At 43.4% G+C, this 18,866-nt stretch overlaps 1 protein-coding gene across 2 annotated transcripts in view; it reads left to right on the top strand.

Annotated features, from left to right (window-relative positions):
• Positions 1-13,908, top strand: part of LOC132894247 (uncharacterized) — a 42,478-nt gene extending 28,570 nt beyond the window's left edge. The window contains exon 6 of one of the 2 annotated variants that reach the window (XM_060933829.1): positions 12,120-13,908. In XM_060933829.1, coding sequence (XP_060789812.1) covers positions 12,120-13,390 — 1,271 coding nt within the window. In that variant the 3' untranslated portion in view covers positions 13,391-13,908. The remainder of the gene's footprint in view (positions 1-12,119) is intronic. The other variant, XM_060933827.1, reaches the window with a different exon arrangement.
• The last annotated feature ends 4,958 nt before the right edge of the window (positions 13,909-18,866 follow it).

Here is an 18,866-nt window from a genome sequence, read left to right as displayed (position 1 = left end):
GGTGTGTAACGCAATAGACACCCATTATAAAGCCTGAATTTCTCCAGATTTGCTCATGGTGTTTGATCTGTGACTGATCAAAAAGTATAGAACCTAGCAAAAAAGTTGAATGCCAGATCCACACAGGAGAATTTTGTCTCCGTTTTAAAGTTTGAATCATGTCTCTAGGTGAAAGACAAAATAAGCGTTATCTCTGCTTCGGTTCCCTCCGACGGCCCCGACACACTACTGCCTCCGCCGAGTGCGCGTGCACACCGCATGTCGGGGCCGCGGATGAGTTACTCTCCCCTGATCAACGAAGTCGGCGGGGAATTTGTGGTTATTATCGGTACAAACAGCGCGAATCACAACTTAAATGAGTGCGCTTCAGTTTGACATTTATTGTCAGTCCGTTAGATAAACATTTAATTTTATTAAAATCGAAAATTAATATTTAGAGCCTGTGGGCTACAAAAATAATAGTCATTAAAGTAGCCGGCTGGACTTAATTGTGTAGTCGGCTGTATGGCCGGCAGCCGGCGCTTGTGGAAAGCCCTGATTTTCCCAGTGAGTGACAAAAACTTCCAGTTCACGCGGTTGGGTTATATGTAAAAGTCGCGACTGGGAAAAAAAATGAAAAAAAAGTTTAGGGTCAGGCGGTACGGATTAGGGTCGGTCGGGTAACCGGAAACACACTTTTTTTTTTGGGCCTAATTTGAATTTCCAGGTCACTAAAACAGCATAGTCACCATGTCTGATTCAGAAGATGCCATTCCCCTTGCATTATTGGCTAAGAAAGAGAAGTGCCGAGAACAGTGGCGAGCCAGTCAAAAACGAAAGCGAGATGTGGAGAAGACCAAGGTAAATGAAGCTGAACTAACCAGAAAGAGGCTTGCAGAATGTGACCGTGTGAGAGAGTGGATCGAACAAAAGAAAGCTGAAGACCCAGATAACTTCAGAGAGAAAATGAGACTTGTTAAACAGAAATATCGAGCCAACATGTCTGGTTACAAGCAGAGGTGGGTTCGACAAAGATGCAACAGCCAAGCGAGTAAAGCGAGCTGAAGCCTGCATGAAAAAAGAAAAGTCAGAAGCAAAAAGGAAACGGAACATCCTGAAAGTGAAGATGTGGAGGGCAAATAGAAGAACACCAACACCTGAAACTTCTCCCTCACCTACTGCATCACACAGCACCAGCTCAATCACTCAAGGAGGCAGGAAGAAAAGCACAAAAGTGCAAAAAGTGCTGTCATCTATCAAGAGCCCCACCCAAAAAGCAAACATTTTGGCCAATATTCTTCATTCTTCCACTCCAAAGACTATGAAAAAGTTGAAAGACCTCCATGTCTTGGCTGATGAAGGGGAGAGGCTAGCACTAGAAGGTATTGTGAATGCTGCTGAAGAGCTTCGTGAAAGGCGCGACAATGATGCTGTTCGAGCAAAACATGTCCTGAAAGTGCCAGTGAATGCAGCTGGAGCAAAGAGAAAGCTCAGTCTCGGAGCCAAAGCAACTGGTCTGGACTGGAAGAGCACAAGAAAACATCTAGGTGCGTTCATTCCGTGGCAACAAAATTAATGTGTATGAAGTGTCTTCAGATATTCATGAAATTCTGCTGAGTTTGGTGACATTTTAAATGGAGTGACTGGACAGTATCTCATGAGATACAATTCACTTTTTTCTAGTAATAAGAAACTGTTTTATGCATATTTAGAGTAAGTGAATCTGAACACAGCTTTCAACTCCTATTCCTGTAAATTTAACTCAATTGAAATGTGAAACCTCCTGTATTTAAACTGAATTTACATACTAATTACTTGTTTTGATTTATAAAGTGTATATATTTCTGAAATTTACAGAACAATAGCTTTAATTTGATATACTGCACTTGTGTCTACTGTAATTTTCATTTTTAAGTCCTAAGGGGCCAAATATTGGGGCGTTCACTGTGCTTTCACCCGGGAGAGGAAGTCCGCCACGACCATCTGCGCCCTTGGCCTGTGGACCAACTTGAAGTTAAAGGGTTGGAGTGCCAGATACCAACGGGTGAGCAGCGCGTTGGCATCCTTCATGCGGTGGAGCCACTGGAGGGGCGCATGGTCCGAACAGAGGGTGAAAGGGCGTCCCAGCAGGTAGTAACGGAGGGCGAGGACCGCCCACTTGATGGCCAGGCACTCCTTCTCTATGGTGCTGTAGCGCCCCTCATGCACTGACGGCTTACGACTTGTGTACAGCACTGGGCGATCCTCCACCTCCTGGGACAAAACAGCCCCCAGCCCTCTGTCCGACGCGTCCGTCTGCAATATAAAAGGGAGAGAAAAGTCAGGGGAGTGTAACAGTGGCCCCCCACACAGTGCAGCCTTTACCTCAGAAAAAGCCCGCTGACATTGCTCCGTCCACTGGACCGGATCTGGTGCCCCCTTTTTAGCGAGATCAATCAGCGGGCTGGTGACGTCCAAATAATGAGGTATAAACCTACGATAATAGCCAGCCAGCCCCAGGAACTGTCTCACCCCCTTTTTGGTCTTGGGCCTCGGGCAGGCCGCAATCGCTGCCGTCTTGTTAATTTGGGGACGCACCTGCCCATTGCCCAAGTGGAAGCCCAGATACCATACTTCCACCCGCCCAATTGCACACTTCTTCGGGTTGGCTGTGAGACCCACCCGTCTCAGCGACCTAAGGACGGCCCTCAGGTGTTGTAGGTGCCGCGGCCAATCATTACTATAAATAATGATGTCGTCCAGGTACGCGGCCGCATAGGTGGCGTGGGGGCGGAGGACCCTATCCATCAGCCGCTGAAACGTAGCGGGCGCCCCAAACAGCCCAAAAGGAAGCGTGACAAACTGGTGTAAGCTGAACGGTGTGGAAAAGGCCGTTTTTTCTCGGGATAATGGAGTCAAGGGGATCTGCCAATAACCCTTCGTCAAATCCAGTGGCGAGTAAAAGCGAGCCGTGCCTAGTCGATCAAGCAACTCATCAATACGAGGCATTGGGTACGCGTCGAATTTAGACACCGCGTTGACTTTTTTTTCTATAGTCTACACAGAACCAGACCGACCCGTCGGCCTTGGGTACCAAGACCACCGGGCTGCTCCAGTCGCTGTGGGACTCCTCGACGATGCCCATTTCGAGCATGGCCTCGAGTTCTTCCCGAACCACTATTTCTTGTGTTCGGGTAGGCTGTAAGGGTGGCTACGCACTACCACCCCCGGGGGCATCTCAATGTGGTGCTCTATGAGGTCGGTGCGGCCGGGCAGGGGCGAGAACACGTCCGAAAATTCGGTCTGCAACTGGGCAACCTCCGCGAGTTGGGTCGGGGAGAGGTGGTCTCCACAGGGGACCGGAGAGGTACGCGATGCCAATGCTCCCTTTTGAACCTCCGGCCCCAGCTCCGCCTTCTCCGGAACCACCGACACCAATGCCATGGGGACCTCCTCGTTCCAGAGTTTGAGCAGATCGAGGTGGTAAATCTGTAGCGCCCCACCCCTGTCCGTTCGCCTCACCTCGTAGTCGAAGTCCCTGACTCACCGTGTGACCTCAAAGGGTCCTTGCCACTTGGCGACCAATTTGGAGCTCGATGTAGGCAACAGTATGAGTACTTTATCTCCCAGTGCAAACTCCCTAAGGCGTGTACCCTTGTCGTACAGGCGGGTTTGCCGTTCTTGGGCCTGCCGCAAATTCTCCTGGGTTAGGTGTGTGTGTGTGGAGTTTTGCATGCAGGTCCACAACGTATTGAATTTCATTTTTACTTGGTGAAGGTCCCTCCTCCCAATTTTCTCGCAGCACGTCTAAAATGCTGCGCGGCTTACGCCCGTATAACAACTCAAACGGGGAGAACCCCATGGAGGCTTGTGGGACCTCTCGCACTGAAAACAACAAGGGTGCAAGCCATTTATCCCAATTACGTGCGTCCTCGCTTACGAATTTCCTAATTATATTTTTGAGGGTGCAATTGAATCGTTCGACTAAACCGTCCGTTTGTGGGTGATAAATGCTGGTGCGGATCGGCTTAATACCCAACAACCCATAAAGTTCGTTCAGTGTTCGTGACATAAACAAGGTGCCTTGATCAGTCAGAATCTCTTTCTGGATTCCAACTTGGGAGATAACGTGGAAGAGCGCTTCCGCAATACTGCGTGCTGAGATATTGCAAACAGGCACTGCTTCCGGGTATCGCGTTGCATAGTTCATTAGAACTAATATAAAGCGGCACCCTCGTGTTGACCGATCTAATGGCCCGACGAGATCCATCCCAATTCTTTCGAACGGGGTCTCGATTAACGGGAGAGGGCACAAAGGCGCTTTTGGAATGGCCGCTGGATTTACTAACTGGCATTCGTGGCACGCCGTACACCACCTACGGACATCGCCGCGAATCCCTGGCCAATAGAACCGGGCCATTATTCAGGCTAGTGTTTTATCCTGCCCCAAGTGTCCAGCCATGGGATTAAAGTGAGCCGCCTGGAATACCAATTCCTGGAGGCTTTTTGGAATCAAGAGCTGCGTGACTTGTTCTTTAGTCTGAGTGTCCTGCGTCACTCAGTATAACCCATCCTTCATAATAGAAAAATAGGGGAAGGACGGGGTGGCGTTTGGCTGGAGCGTTTGACCATCGATTACTCTCACTTGGTCAAACGCATGCTGCAGAGTCTCGTCTCGTGATTGCTCTAACGGAAAATCCGCGAGGGATTCCCCGAGAGAGGGAGGAGGAGCCGGCGGCTCCTCACTCTGACGCGGAGATGACGTAGACGGCTCTGTGACAGCTGCTCCCACCAAAGCGACACCGGGACCTCCCCCTGCTGAACTACGGCAGGACCCACTCTTTACTAAATGACTCATTAACTCCCCGAATCCCGGCCAATCAGTCCCCAAAATTATCGAGTGGTTGAGGTGAGGATTAACCGCCGCCTTTACTCTAAATTTTTCCCCTCTGAAAAAAATGTGGACCGACACTAAAGGGTAGCTGTGAACATCCCCGTGCACACACAACACTTTCACCCCCTGTGCTCCCCCAATGCCTTGTCTTGCACCAGGCTTTGGTGAATTGAGGTCTGATTACAGCCAGAGTCCACCAACGCCTGATATGTATCCCCTTGGATACTCACCGGTATGTGATACGCTCCGGCCTGATCGAAGGCGACTCCTGGCGCGTCGGGGATCCGGACCACTGCGCCCACCTCCTTTGCCGAGCATTGATGCTGCAGGTGCCCCGGCTCCCCGCAGCGCCAGCAAACCGGCCCAGGCTTTCTCTCTGCACCGGTACTCTGGGGCTCACTCACCTGAGGGGGGGGGGGAGACAGACACGGAAGCGGGAAATGGGAGGACACCGCGGGTGCGGCGGACTGGCTGTGAGGGAGCCGGCCCCCGCCTCCACGGTGGGGGAATGGGGGGAGAGAGAGAGAGAGAAGCGAAGAGGGGATCTGTGATCCTGCCGCGGGAACAGCTGCCAAATGATTCTCCGCCAACTCGATGGCCTGATCCAGCGACGCCGGGCGATGGCACTGGACCCACTCCGCTGTTTCTTTGGGAAGTTGCGCGATGAACTGCTCCAGTGCCACCAGGTCGACGACTCCCTCGGCGTCGTGGTTGTCAGCCCTCAGCCACCGCCTGCAGGCGTCCCGGAGTTGTTGGCCAAACGCGAACGGGCGGCCGACCTCCTCTCGGCACGGAAGCGCTGACGATGTTGTTCGTGGGTGCACCCCACACGCTGGAGGACGGCCCGGCACAGGTCCGCGTACACCAGCCGGCTGTCGGTGGGGAGCTGTAGCACAGCCAGCTGCGCTTCGCCCGTTAGCAGGGGGAGGAGGCGCGCCGCGCGCTGTTCCACCAGCCACCTCGAGGCCTCTGCTGCTTCTTCAAATAGTGTGAGGAAGGTCTCGGGGTTGTCGTGCGGGCCCATCTTCGTTAGGGTGAGGTGGAGTGGGCCCGCAGCGATGGAGATGGTGGACCCCGCCGACGCGAGGAGGTGCCGGAACGCCTGTCGATCTTCCTGTTGTGCCAGCACCAGGGTCTCGAACCGTTGTTTTTGCTCCTTTCGGAGGGCGAGCAGTGCCTGGTGCTGGCTCTGTTGGGCTGTGGTATGGGCGTGGATCAGGGATGCGAAGGGGGAGGACTCCATGGGGCTGTTCTCCTCTGTGCTCGGCTCCTGGGTTTCGGCACCACTGTAGAGGTCAGAGCGGGTGGGTGGAGCACAGAAGTACGGCAGGCCAGAACTGAGTTCCAAAAACTCTTTTTATTTGCACTTTACAGTCGCAAACATACACTCTCCCAGCCACATGCACATACACACACATCAGTCATCTGGTTCGGGAGAGCTCACTTTCTCTGCTCGCTCTCTCCTTATATAGGGCGTGGATGCTGGGAAGACACACAAACAGGTTAATTCACCTCAGGTGTAGTGATTCTGCCACTTACCTTCCCTGACTCCGCCCTCCGGTCACAGACTGATGCTTGACCACGCCCCCACTGCCACAATCGATAATAGCGATATGCAAATATCTATTCTGAAAAGTCAGTGTATGGTACGCACCTGTGAAGAAATAACAAAACGCTTTTCATGCATATGAACTAGCACGTTCCGTACCCATCCTGAGGAGGAATATCTGTAAGCTTCTCGTGACTTGTAGGCTTTTAGTGACTGACCACTGTAACCCCCTGGCGTGTTGATGAGATAATGATATACATCGGGGTAACTTGCGTCTGGCAGCTCATTACTTGAACAATCAAGCGCAGATTTGGTTTCATCCTTACTAATGATACATGGGTCGACCCCTAAGACAGCAATCTTATCTCTATAGCGTGTTTTTTTTTTTTTTTTGCGCTGTGATATCCAGGGATTCAGCATAAGTCGAGAGCTCGACTTGAGAAGACGACATCGCGACAGCGGGTATCACTTACAAACTTGCGAAAGCATGATCCCCAATATGGAGGTGTAAACAGATAATCACATGACCATGACGTCACATGCACAAGGTCTATATTTGGTTTATGGGTTAAACCATCGTATCTGATCAAATTTGCCCCAAGAAAATTATTTCCTGACTTTTTCCCTTTCATTATTTCCTCTTATTTTCTCACCTTTACCCACATTCCTTACATATCTTTATAGCGCTCCCCTTCACTCTTGTTTCTTTTCCTACTATAATTATTTTTAAAGAGATTTATTTCAGTTTTCTTTTCTCTTATACCGTGTATCTTTCTCTTTTGTGTATTTCTTCTTCCTTTCTATTTAGGACAGTTGCTGAAACAGGATTATTTTCTCATGTTTGCCATTTTCGCTTCCTTCTCACACTCATGTCTTAACAGTGTTTATTTTTTTCACGGTCAGGTTTCCATCAAATCCTGCGCTCTGATTTGGCTGGCGAGCGGGTCTGTATCCTACGGTACGGACCCTGGTTACGGACCTCTGGTGACTCGCTCGTTCACAATAACAAACAACATGGTAGCATTTTTTGTCAACATTTATTTTTGCATTTCTCAGGAGAATAGCATTAATTTTACATCATGGATAGCGATAACGACAGTGTTCACAGCAAAAGCGAGTTTTACTACCCTGAGGAAGATGAAATAAAACATTTCAGGAGAAAGCTAAAAACCTGTAACTTGCTAACGCCGAGCAAAAACATGGCTGAATTCTGAATGACTCAATTTTGTATAAATAGGGGACGTCATAGGCGGCAAAATGTAGGGTTTTTTTTGTTTGTTTTCCTGCCATGGAAGTGCACTTGTATACCGAGGAGGAAGCAATTTGCATTGCAGCCGTGAATGAGGATTCAAAATGGCAGCTCGCCTCTGCTTAATTTTCCCTTTCAGGCACTCTCGTTTTCTGTTAAAATTTGGTAAAGAAAAAAATAAATATTATTTACCAGCTTAAGGTCAGTCCGTATGGTGAAATACCGTGACCTTGGCCCAGAGGGCCTCGGTCAGTACTTTCAAGACCTCGGTCATGGTATTTCACAATACGGACCGACCTTAAGCTGGTAAATTTTATTTATTTATTAGAGGTCACATAATTCACATCACACATGAATCGATCCTGATAGAGTTCGATAACAGATTATTCCTCAGTGCTCTCACTAATATCTCACATCTCATTCTCTTTAATACACATTGGCTTTTTTTATATACTTTTGAATTATTTTGATCTTGTTTTTGTTTGATAGTTATAAATAAATATTGCCTGGTATTTAGGTTTTCTTTAAATTTGTCATTTTTAATGTTTTGGAAATATTCATTTTTATGGAAATATTTTTTCTAATTGGAGTATTTAGAATTATTAATTTTATTATGCAGTAAATTGTAATTAATTTAGGACTTGTATTATTAATAATAATACAATAATAATAATAATACAGGTCAAGCACATTCAGTATTAAAAGGAACCTGAGTGGTACTTTTTGTCTCTGTGTCGGTAGAGAAATATGTCATCGTAACACAGGACAGAAAACTCTAATATGTGGGAAATCCCATTTCTCAGAAAATCTCAGCTATGGTGTCATGTTTGTAACTGTTGACCCAGTTGACCCATCTGAACATTTATTATATTGTGTCCAAATATAAACGCAAGTCGTCAGTATTTTATTATTAGTTTGACGGGACACGTTATGCTATCGGGGACTGGTTACGCTGGGATACTGAAGTTCACATTCAGTAAGTCTGTAAGTTGGTGTAACATGAACAGAACTTTGGCCGAAATAGTAAAGCTTCCCCGGTGTGTTGGCCTGCGTTTGTAGTGACGTAGTTAAAAGGTTATTTATAAAAAAAGCAAGTTACAGGAGCAAGGAAATGAGTAGAATAAATATTACAGTGCATGATGTTCCTGGTATTATTAGATTTGTTATCTGTATTAGATCAGTTGGGGGGGTCAGCAGGTTCGTATTTGGTTTGTTTTTGTTTTTTTTGTTTGTTTAAAGTAATCTGTGATCTAAGGGGATTTGCCTAGCTTTGATTCTCCACGAGCTGTAGGCCTATTAAACATGGCTAATATTAATAAATAAACCTATTAGGTCCAGCCATAATCCTTTCCTCTTTTATTTAAAATCCAGTTCTGAAATTTAAATCCCTTTGACTTTTTTTAATAAGCTTAAGTAATGTTTCTTGAAGCCCAACAATCATTAGTTACAATTGTATGAATTAGGGATAATTAACAATTATTCACCACAGGCTCAGTGGATAATAATCGAGATGGGGTTATTATTCACTGAGCCTGAGGTGGATAATTGTAGTATAAATAAACATTTAAACTGTATTTTAAAAAATTATTTCAAACCTCAGAAGCAACATGCAAATGTAATGCGCAGCGCAGACTTGTCATTTATCTATGCCGAATCACGTAAGATACTTTGTTTTGAACGCGATGAAATAAATCATAATTCCACCTTTTTGAATAGTTTCACAGCAAACTTCGTAGCATCTTTTAGTGCTTTTAAGAACAGCATTAAAGTGTGGATCACGGGTAAATTCAGGAGCAAGCTCAATGTAATTCCCCTATTTTATATTAAACTTTGGTCAAATATCTGTCACATTTTTCATTTTGTGCAGTTTTTTTTTTACCTTGCGCAATATCAGAAAAATCCAGTTCAACTCAAGCCATTTGAGGCGAATTGGTCCGCCTCTGAAAAAACTTGGCATTTGGATTTCCTGGCAAACATTGATTTTCGTGATGTCGCGTGCGGGATGCCTCCCTCTGAATCCTACGTCAGCGCTGGTTTGTTTATGAGAAAACGACCTTTTCTGCAAATTTCTTCAACGTTATCGCGTAATTATTAAAATGGTGAACAGATGTATCGTAGGAGGGTGTAGCAACACCAATCTTGATGGGATTAGTACTCATCGTTTCCCAAAAGACCGGACAATGAGAGAGAAATGGGAGCGCTTGGTCTACACAGGCTGTGCACTGAAACCGTGCAAAGCTCGCGCAGCCTGCTGGCGCTTCCGCAGGTAACGCCATGAATCTGGCTCCAGACTCCCTTGGGATTTTTCCAGATGCATTTTATTTTATTTTTTTCTGCTGTAGACAGATGGCCTTGTGCAAAATTACCCTTCTGGATGAGTGTGTAAAGGGACATACTTTCAGATAAAAAAAAAAAATTGGTCCAGAATATGCACTTTAAGAGCAGCATTTGTAATTCTTCCTCATTTTTGATGATGAAGCGATTGGCCGCCATTTTGCCGAGTTACTTGAGGTGATTATTGAGAAATGGTTCGAATCTCTCAACTAATCAGCGCACATGATTTTCTATAATCACCTCTGTATTTATACTAATTGCTATTAAGTATATTCATGATGATAAATGGACTCGGCGTAAATGAAACTGAGCTGTTCATGCTTTTAGCAAACAATGAAAATATTATTTCTTATAGCTCTACATCAGACCTGGGCATTTTACGGCCCGCTGGCCGCATCCGGCCCTTTGGTTCATTCTGACCAGCCCGCGTAAGGTTAATTAGAAATTACAAAATAAACGTATTTTCTAATTTTACCTCATGCATGGACTGAATGTGCATTGCTTTTATTTTGAAGTTGTGTTCAACAAAAACGCAATGCGCGCGACATGAAATCCCACGAAACCTAATCCCGCGATAACTACTTCTGTAATTTGTTCAGACCAACCACAAACTTGTACGTCATCCTTCAAACGGTCCAGCCAATCACAGTGTGACGTCACCAGCAGGCGCCGGAGCCCGAGCCGATCTGTGGATCTGATTCCTACACCGAATTGACTGATGCTCATCTGTCAGCTGTGCTTCGCATCTCCACCTCAGACATTCAGCCTGACTTTGATGCACTCGTTAAAGCCCAACAGAGACTAGATTTCTCTCACTGAACAAATAAAAAACTGAAAAACACCAAATGAGGTGATTAGACTACAAATGTGGGCATCATTATTATAATATGATGTATCTTGCTTGATATTTGGAGTAGAAAGACAATATTGTGATGTCTTTCTTGTGTTTTGGGGTGAATGTGACTGAAAAAAAATGGTACAAACGTTCACATTTTGTTAACCATTGTTTTGGGAAATTTGATTGAATAAATTAAATTTTTTGTAAGGCAACCTCGTTTTTTCCAGACTCTTACCAGTCTTAGCAGCTTGTAAAAATAATGTTATTTATTGCTTTATATAAAGAAATACAATTAATATTATGCAGAATTTAGTTAAGCCCTTTGGTCCAGCCCGCCACAAAATGTTCTGTTTCTCATGTGGCCCCATGGAAAAAATAATTGCCCACCCCTGCTCTACATTGTTTGTTTGCATCTAAGTTTTCCCAGCATGCTTGACACTACTACACTAAGTAACTTTAAAAACGCACATTGATAAACTCAGCACAAATTCAGCAAGTTTTATCTCAAGAAGAAAAGAAATATATCACAATGGAAAAATAACTTCGTTCCGCCCGAATAAGTTCCAAATCTGTGCTCAAATCAGAATTTGAGTTGTACTCAATAACGTACAATATGACTCGGTCAATGACATGGACAGGCTTTAATTTTCAAACAAATTTTGCATACACTGTACACACACAATCTTGCCTATAAATACCTGGGGGAAATGATGGGAAAATTGTCATTATTGAAGATGCCACGCCTAAGCCAAAATCAACGTGAACAGGCCATCGGGATGTTGCGTGCCGGAAGTACACAGACAGAGGTCGCACGGCACTTCGGTGCTCATCATTCGACCATTTCCCGTTTGAGTCAGCGTTACAGACAGACAGGGAGCACCAGGGATCGTCCACGCCCTGGTCAGCCTCAAGTCACGACGCCAGTTCAGGATCAGCACATCAGGCTAGCTCACCTCCGTGACAGATTCCTGACGCCCTCAGTCACTGCTGCTGAGACCCCTGGATGACACAGACCCAGAATCTCCAGCATGACGGTCCGAACATGGACCAATTAACTGTCACTTTAAATTTTTTTATTGTGAATTAATTCTTGAGTTTGACAATAAATGTCCTTTATCGATGTTTCAAGATGTGTGTGCATTACATACAATATCATAAATTTCAAATATATGCATGGATCTAAAGTGATATCGTGTTGAATTCCATTGTGCGTTTTTAAAGTTACTTAGTATATAATAATCAGTTTAATGAAAATAACCTGTAAATAAACTAATTAATATTTTGTTGTGATTTACAGGGAAGAAAAGTGATCACCCCGTGTCACCTGATTATGTGCCGAGCATTTTCACACACACAAAGTCGTCTGCAAAACAAAAAAACACAAAAGCATTGCAGAAGTCTGAAAAGCGACAAAACCTGAAGAAAAGGAAACGTGGAAGTAGAAAACAAGTTACAGCAGAATGTGCAGTGCTTGGCCTTCGAGACACTGATGTAACCACTCCTTCTGAATGCTCCACGGATTCCACTGAATTATCTCCTGAAGTTGCAGATCTCAAAGATGAAGGAAGTGCAGAAGCTTTAGATGAAAATGAAGCATTGCCTTTTGAGCTTGAATGCAGAATCCTGAGGAAGGAAAATCGTACTTTGAAGGGACAACTGAAAAAATACTTTCTCTGTCCGGAGTCTTTTTCAGAGGACAATGACAAAGTGGAACAATTTACAGGTCTTCCAACATATGGGATTATGATGGTGACGTTCCAGTTTATACGGCCTTATTTAAATTTAAACAGGAAGTTTTCACCTTTCCGGCAGTTCCTGCTGACATGTATGCATCTTCGACTGAACTTAAACTTACAGTTTTTAGCCTTCTTATTTTCCATTTCTTTGGAAACTGCATCCAGAGTATTTAGTAACACGTGTGATGTTATGTTCTGTCGTCTCGTTCCGGCGCTGGTGATCTGGCCAGATAGGGAACATTTACGGCAAAGTCTGCCAGTTTCATTTCAACAAAACTTTGAGAAATGTTGCTGTATAATTGACTGTTTTGAAATATTTCAGGAAAAACCGAGTGATGTGGAAACACAGAGAAAAACCTGTTCGCAGAATAAAAGCCACAACTCTTCAAAATATCTGATAGGTATTGCCCCACAAGGCGCGGTTTATTTCGTTTCTCAGGGGTGGGATGGTCACTGCAGCAACAAACACGTAACGGAACATTGCGGATTTCTGGATGAACTTTTGCCAGGGGATCTGATCCTAGCAGACAGAGGGTTTGATGGAGGTGATGCTGTTGGATTGCCTTCTGCAAATGTAAACATTTCTGCGTTTACTCGGGGAACGTCCCAAATGAGGGCACTGGATGTGGAGGGCACAAGGGTGCTCGCGTCAGCCAGAATCCATGTTGAAAGGGTTATTGGAATGGTTCGTCAGAAATACACAATACTGAGCAATACTGTGCCCATATCTCTTGTACATTCAAAAGATAATGGAATAACATCTTTGGACAAAATAGTACATATCTGCTGTGCATTGACGAACCTGTCTGACCCCATGATTCTTTTTGAGTGAAAAAAATAAGGACAAAATTCACTTTTATTTGAAGCCCTCATTTTATGGATTACACGATGTCTGAACAGCTACTTTTATTTATTTTTTTGTGTGTAATACTTATGACAAAGACAGCTTAAAATTCTTTTAACAATTTTAGATGTGATAAAAATCATATCAATCACAGTTAATGTACATATTTGAGAAGGATTTGATGGAAATTTTTACCATACTGCAAATGACACAATTCAGTGTAGTTTGTCAATATTATACAGTGACAAAGTTTATAAACATTGCTGTATGCTTTATAGTTTGAATTATAATTTTGACGTGGAATTCTTTGCAAAAACTGCCAAATTATTGAATTGCTGCAGATTTGAACATAATTGTAACAGGTGTAAATAACTTGCATGGTCGTCAGTGGTAAAATTTGTAATGAAATGTTTGGAAATTAAAACATTTATTTGTAGTAAGAAGCACGTAATGTGTATGTCTGAAAGTTTTCACCTAATTTTACATTCCTTGAAATAAAGAAATGTATAAAGCGGCTAGAGATGATGAGATGAGATAAAGTCACTTGTTGGTCTTACTTGGAAGCGTTCTATAACCTGAACAATGCCAGTTTGATTTTGGGATTCTTTTTGGACCCAAACAAGACGTGAACTCTTCCAATTTTACACATACCTGACTCACGGTTCAATATTACACCACTGTCAGCATTTCCGCAGTAACACCACGTATTTTCAGGGTCTGTACTGGCTGGATTTCTTTGTGTGGCAGAAGTATTTTCCAAACAATTCTCACAAAACATAATTTATGTTGACTTTTTAGACACATCATCTATATTTTTGTCCTTTAAACAATAGGGGCATTTTATTTCAATGTAACTCTTTCCACAATATGTGCATTCAACTATGCCATCTGGTAACGCGCCCAAGTACAGCTATTCTTTTAACAGAAACAGACCACATTCCTGTACAGTAAAATCTGTGGTATTTCCTGCAGTGTTTTGCATACTTCTCTCTGGCTGTTTCTTCATGTCTGCATCCCCATCTATGGCAAAACTGACATTACTTTCTACTCTACAAATACATCAGTCAGCCATAACGTTATGACCACTGACCGGTGAAGTGAATAACATTTTAATGATTCTATCCAGATTCACTGGATGGAGCAATCATATGCTCCGATTGGCTACTCTACTACTAGGCTATCAGCTCATATACTGTGAGTAGAAAAAAACAAAACGGCGGAGCGTGTTGCTGAACCAACCAAGGATGAAATAAAAACTACTCAAAAACAAACCCCCAAAATGATCAAGTATTTAAAAGAAACAGAAATAGCTAAAAGAATATAGTATTTTGTTTGTTTTTCCCCCCACAATATCTCCCATTCCACACTCCAACCCAGTCGGTAGCGATAATGCACCTTTAAGTTGGTTTGCCAACCACCAAAAAACTAAAGAAAAAGTAAGCCACAAAAAAAGCAACAACATATGGAATAAAAAAAGTATTTGATAGTAAGAACGTACCTTTTTTATTTTTCAAGAATTATTATAGCATTTTTCACAAATTCTTGCTGTCATTTCACCATTTTGTTTATATTCTAAGAGGAAATGGTTTTGTTGGACATTTTGTATAAAGTTTTTATTCATCAAATTTGCAAAAAATAATAAAAATGTTCTGTTTCTCAAAATCCACTAAATGTGAACAGAATAAAAGTTATTCCACTCAATCTCGTCGTACATGGCTTATACCCAACTCGGTGCTACACGCCTCATCAGCTATCAGCTCATGTACGACTCGATTTCATGGAATAACTGTTGAAAACGTGTATATGTGAATATCACTGGGTAATGTGTGTGTGTGTGTGTGTGTGTGTGTGTGTATAAACAGTACTAGTCCAAAGTTTGTACACCCCTCCTCATTCATAGATTTTTTTTTCTGTATTTTGACTATTTTCTACATTGTAGAACAATACTGAAGGCATCAAAACTATGACATAACATATGGAATTATGTGGTAAACAAAAAAGTGTTTAAAAAAACAAAATGTTTAATATTATACATTTTTCTAAATAGTCAACGTTTACCTTGACGTTTTTCGCACTATTAGAACTGCTCAACTAAGTAAAGAGAAACGACATCCATCATTACTTTAAGCCATGAAGTGACTTTTAATTAATATAAATAAAGCAAAACCATTGAATCAGAAGGTGTGTCCAAACTTTTGGTTGGCGTGTGTGTATATAATCCAGGGGTGGGCAATTATTTTTTCCATGGGGCCACATGAGAAACAGAAAATTTTGTGGAGGGCCGGACCAAAAGGCTGAACTAAATTCTGCATAATATTAATTGTATTTCTTTATATAAAGCAATAAATAACATTGTTTTTACAAGCTGCTAAGACTGGTAAGAGTCTGGAAAAAACGAGGTTGCCTTACAAAAAATGTCATTTATTCGATCATCTCATCTCATTATCTGTAGCCGCTTTATCCTGTTCTACAGGGTCGCAGGCAAGCTGGAGCCTATCCCAGCTGACTACGGGCAAAAGGCGGGGTACACCCTGGACAAGTCGCCAGGTCATCACAGGGCTGACACATAGACACAGACAACCATTCACACTCACATTCACAGCTATGTCAATTTAGAGTCACCAGTTAACCTAACCTGCATGTCTTTGGACTGTGGGGGAAACTGGAGCACCCGGAGGAAACCCACGCGGACACGGGGAGAACATGCAAACACCACACAGAAAGGCCCTCGCCGGCCACGGGGCTCGAGCCCGGACCTTCTTGCTGTGAGGCGACAGCGCTAACCACTACACCACCGTGCCGCCCATTTATTCGATCAAATTTCCCAAAACAATGGTTAACAAAATGTGAACGTTTGTACAATTTTTTTTTTCAGTCACATTCACCCCAAAACACAATAAAGACATCACAATATTGTCTTTCTACTCCAAATATCAAGCAAGATACATCATATTATAATAATGATGCCCACATTTGTAGTCTAATCACCTCATTTGGTGCTTTTCGCCGGAGATCGGCTCCGGCGCCTGCTGGTGACGTCACACGATGTGATTGGCTGGACTGTTTGAAGGATGACGTACAAGTTTGTGGTTGGTCTGGACAAATTACAGGAGTAGTTATCGCGGGATTAGGTTTCGTGGGATTTCATGTCATTTTCATGTCGCGCGCATTGCGATTTTGTTGAACACAACTTCAAAATAAAAGCAATGCACATTCAGTCCATGCATGAGGTAAAATTAGAAAATACGTTTATTTTGTAATTTCTCATTAACCTTACGTGGGCCGGTCAGAATGAACTAAAGGGCCGGATGCGGCCAGCGGGCCGTAAAATGCCCAGGTCTGATATAATCTCATCTCATTATCTGTAGCCGCTTTATCCTGTTCTACAGGGTCGCAGGCAAGCTGGAGCCTATCCCAGCTGACTACGGGCGAAAGGCGGGGTACACCCTGGACAAGTCGCCAGGTCATCACAGGGCTGACACATAGACACAGACAACCATTCACACTCACATTCACACCTACGGTCAATTTAGAGTCACCAGTTAACCTAACCTGCATGTCTTTGGACTGTGGGGGAAACTGGAGCACCCGGAGGAAACCCACGCGGACACGGGGAGAACATGCAAACTCCACACAGAAAGGCCCTCGCTGGCCCCGGGGCTCGAACCCGGACCTTCTTGCTGTGAGGCGACAGCGCTAACCACTACACCACCGTCCTAAACTTAGTGGTTTAATATTAAAGAGGTTTAAAAGCCTCTCTCTCTCTCGCCTGTTCTTTTCATCATGCTGAGTTTGTTGTATGATTTCAATTATTTATTTGTTGTGAGGCAAAAAGGAGAAACAGAAGAATCAGGGATGACAGAATGAGAGCAGAATGTACAGTGCTCCACAATTATTGGTGCCCCATGTAAGGATTAGTAAAAAGAGTTAGAAAAAAAATCCACCTTTTGGTGAAGTCGCTTCATCTCACACTGGAAAAAAAAGAGAAATAACCAACTTTTAATTGAAATAAATTTGACAGCGGGGGCGTGGCCAAGCGGCAGTCTGGGAATGGAGGGCGGAGTCAGGGAAGGTGAGTGGTCATGTCACTACACCTTGTGTGTCTCCTCCAGTGACCACGCCCTATAAGAACAGAGTGAGAAGGGGAGGTCGGTGCCGAGGGCTCGATACTAGCCTGCGTGTGTGTGTGTGAGAGAGAGAGAGAGAGAGAGAGAGAGAGAGAGTGAGAGTTTTTTGAGTCCTATGCTGAAAAGCAGCAATAAAGAGAATACTTCAAACGCAAACAGCCTGCTGTGCTTCTGTGCTCCACCCACATCAGGTTCTCGCTACAAAATTTATTCAGAGAAAAAAAATCCCTCGTTAAGAGACAATTATTTTCAACAAAAACACATGCGCCACAATTATTGGCACTCTTGGTAATTATAGTGAACATAACTGAAGTACGTTTCCCTTTTAAATTGTACGGTATTTTTGAGTTGACTGGAGTGTGTAGGAACCTTCAAGCTGTAATCCATGACTTCCTGATTAACTGGGATACAAATATAAGGTGACGCGCAATTGAGGGCCACAATGTTTTGGTTTTCTGAGGGTGTTCTCCTGCCCTGGTTAAATTTAGAAAAACTAGCCACAAAAGGTTTGTCACTGAATAGTTATCTATACTCAGCATCCTTTAAAACATTAAAGAAGAGTACTACTAATCCTTTTGTAAAAAACACTATTGTTGTTTGGCATGTAGTTCAAAAAATGATGGGAGACTCCCTAGGGTTATCTTGCTTCTCCCCAATCTGGGGTAATGATCTCTTCGCACCCGCAAAAAACGATATGGGTTTTAAAACATGGATGAACAAGGGCATAGAAAAACTACAGGATGTATATGAGGATCATACTTTAATGTCATTCAATGAGTTAAAGGCAAAGTTTGATATTCCACAAAAACACTTCTTCAAATACCTACAACTTAGAAGCTTTATCCTAGCACATCTAAACAATTCTGTACAGCAACCTCCGTTCTCAATCTTAGAAACACACGTGGCAAAAAACTGTTGGGGTAAAAAACTGGTCTCTCGGTTTTATAACATGTTGATTGAAAATTATAAAGAAAACTCTGATTGTAAGAGACAGGCGTGGATACGAGACTTACAAGACGATATTACAATCTCAGAATGGAGTAAAATTTGTTTGAAAACACACACTCAAACTATCAACACTCGATTGAGAATGGTACAATTTAATTGGATAATGCGAACATATATCTCTCCTGTACAGTTAAATAAATTTGATCCTAATATACCCGATCTATGTTATAAGTGTAACATCCACCAAGGTACATTGTACCACTGCTTATGGCAATGCGAAAAGATCCAAAAATTTTGGAGTTCAGTGTTGAAATACATCTCTCAGATCACAAGTTGTCCTGTACCGTTGTGCCCTAAATTGTGTATTTTAAGCATTTATCCAGATGACT

The sequence above is a fragment of the Neoarius graeffei genome, chromosome 11 (assembly GCF_027579695.1).
Source record: "Neoarius graeffei isolate fNeoGra1 chromosome 11, fNeoGra1.pri, whole genome shotgun sequence".
Classification (NCBI taxonomy): Eukaryota; Metazoa; Chordata; class Actinopteri; order Siluriformes; family Ariidae; genus Neoarius; species Neoarius graeffei.
Note: the sequence above shows the minus strand (reverse complement) of the source record. Positions and strands in the feature narration are given on the sequence as shown.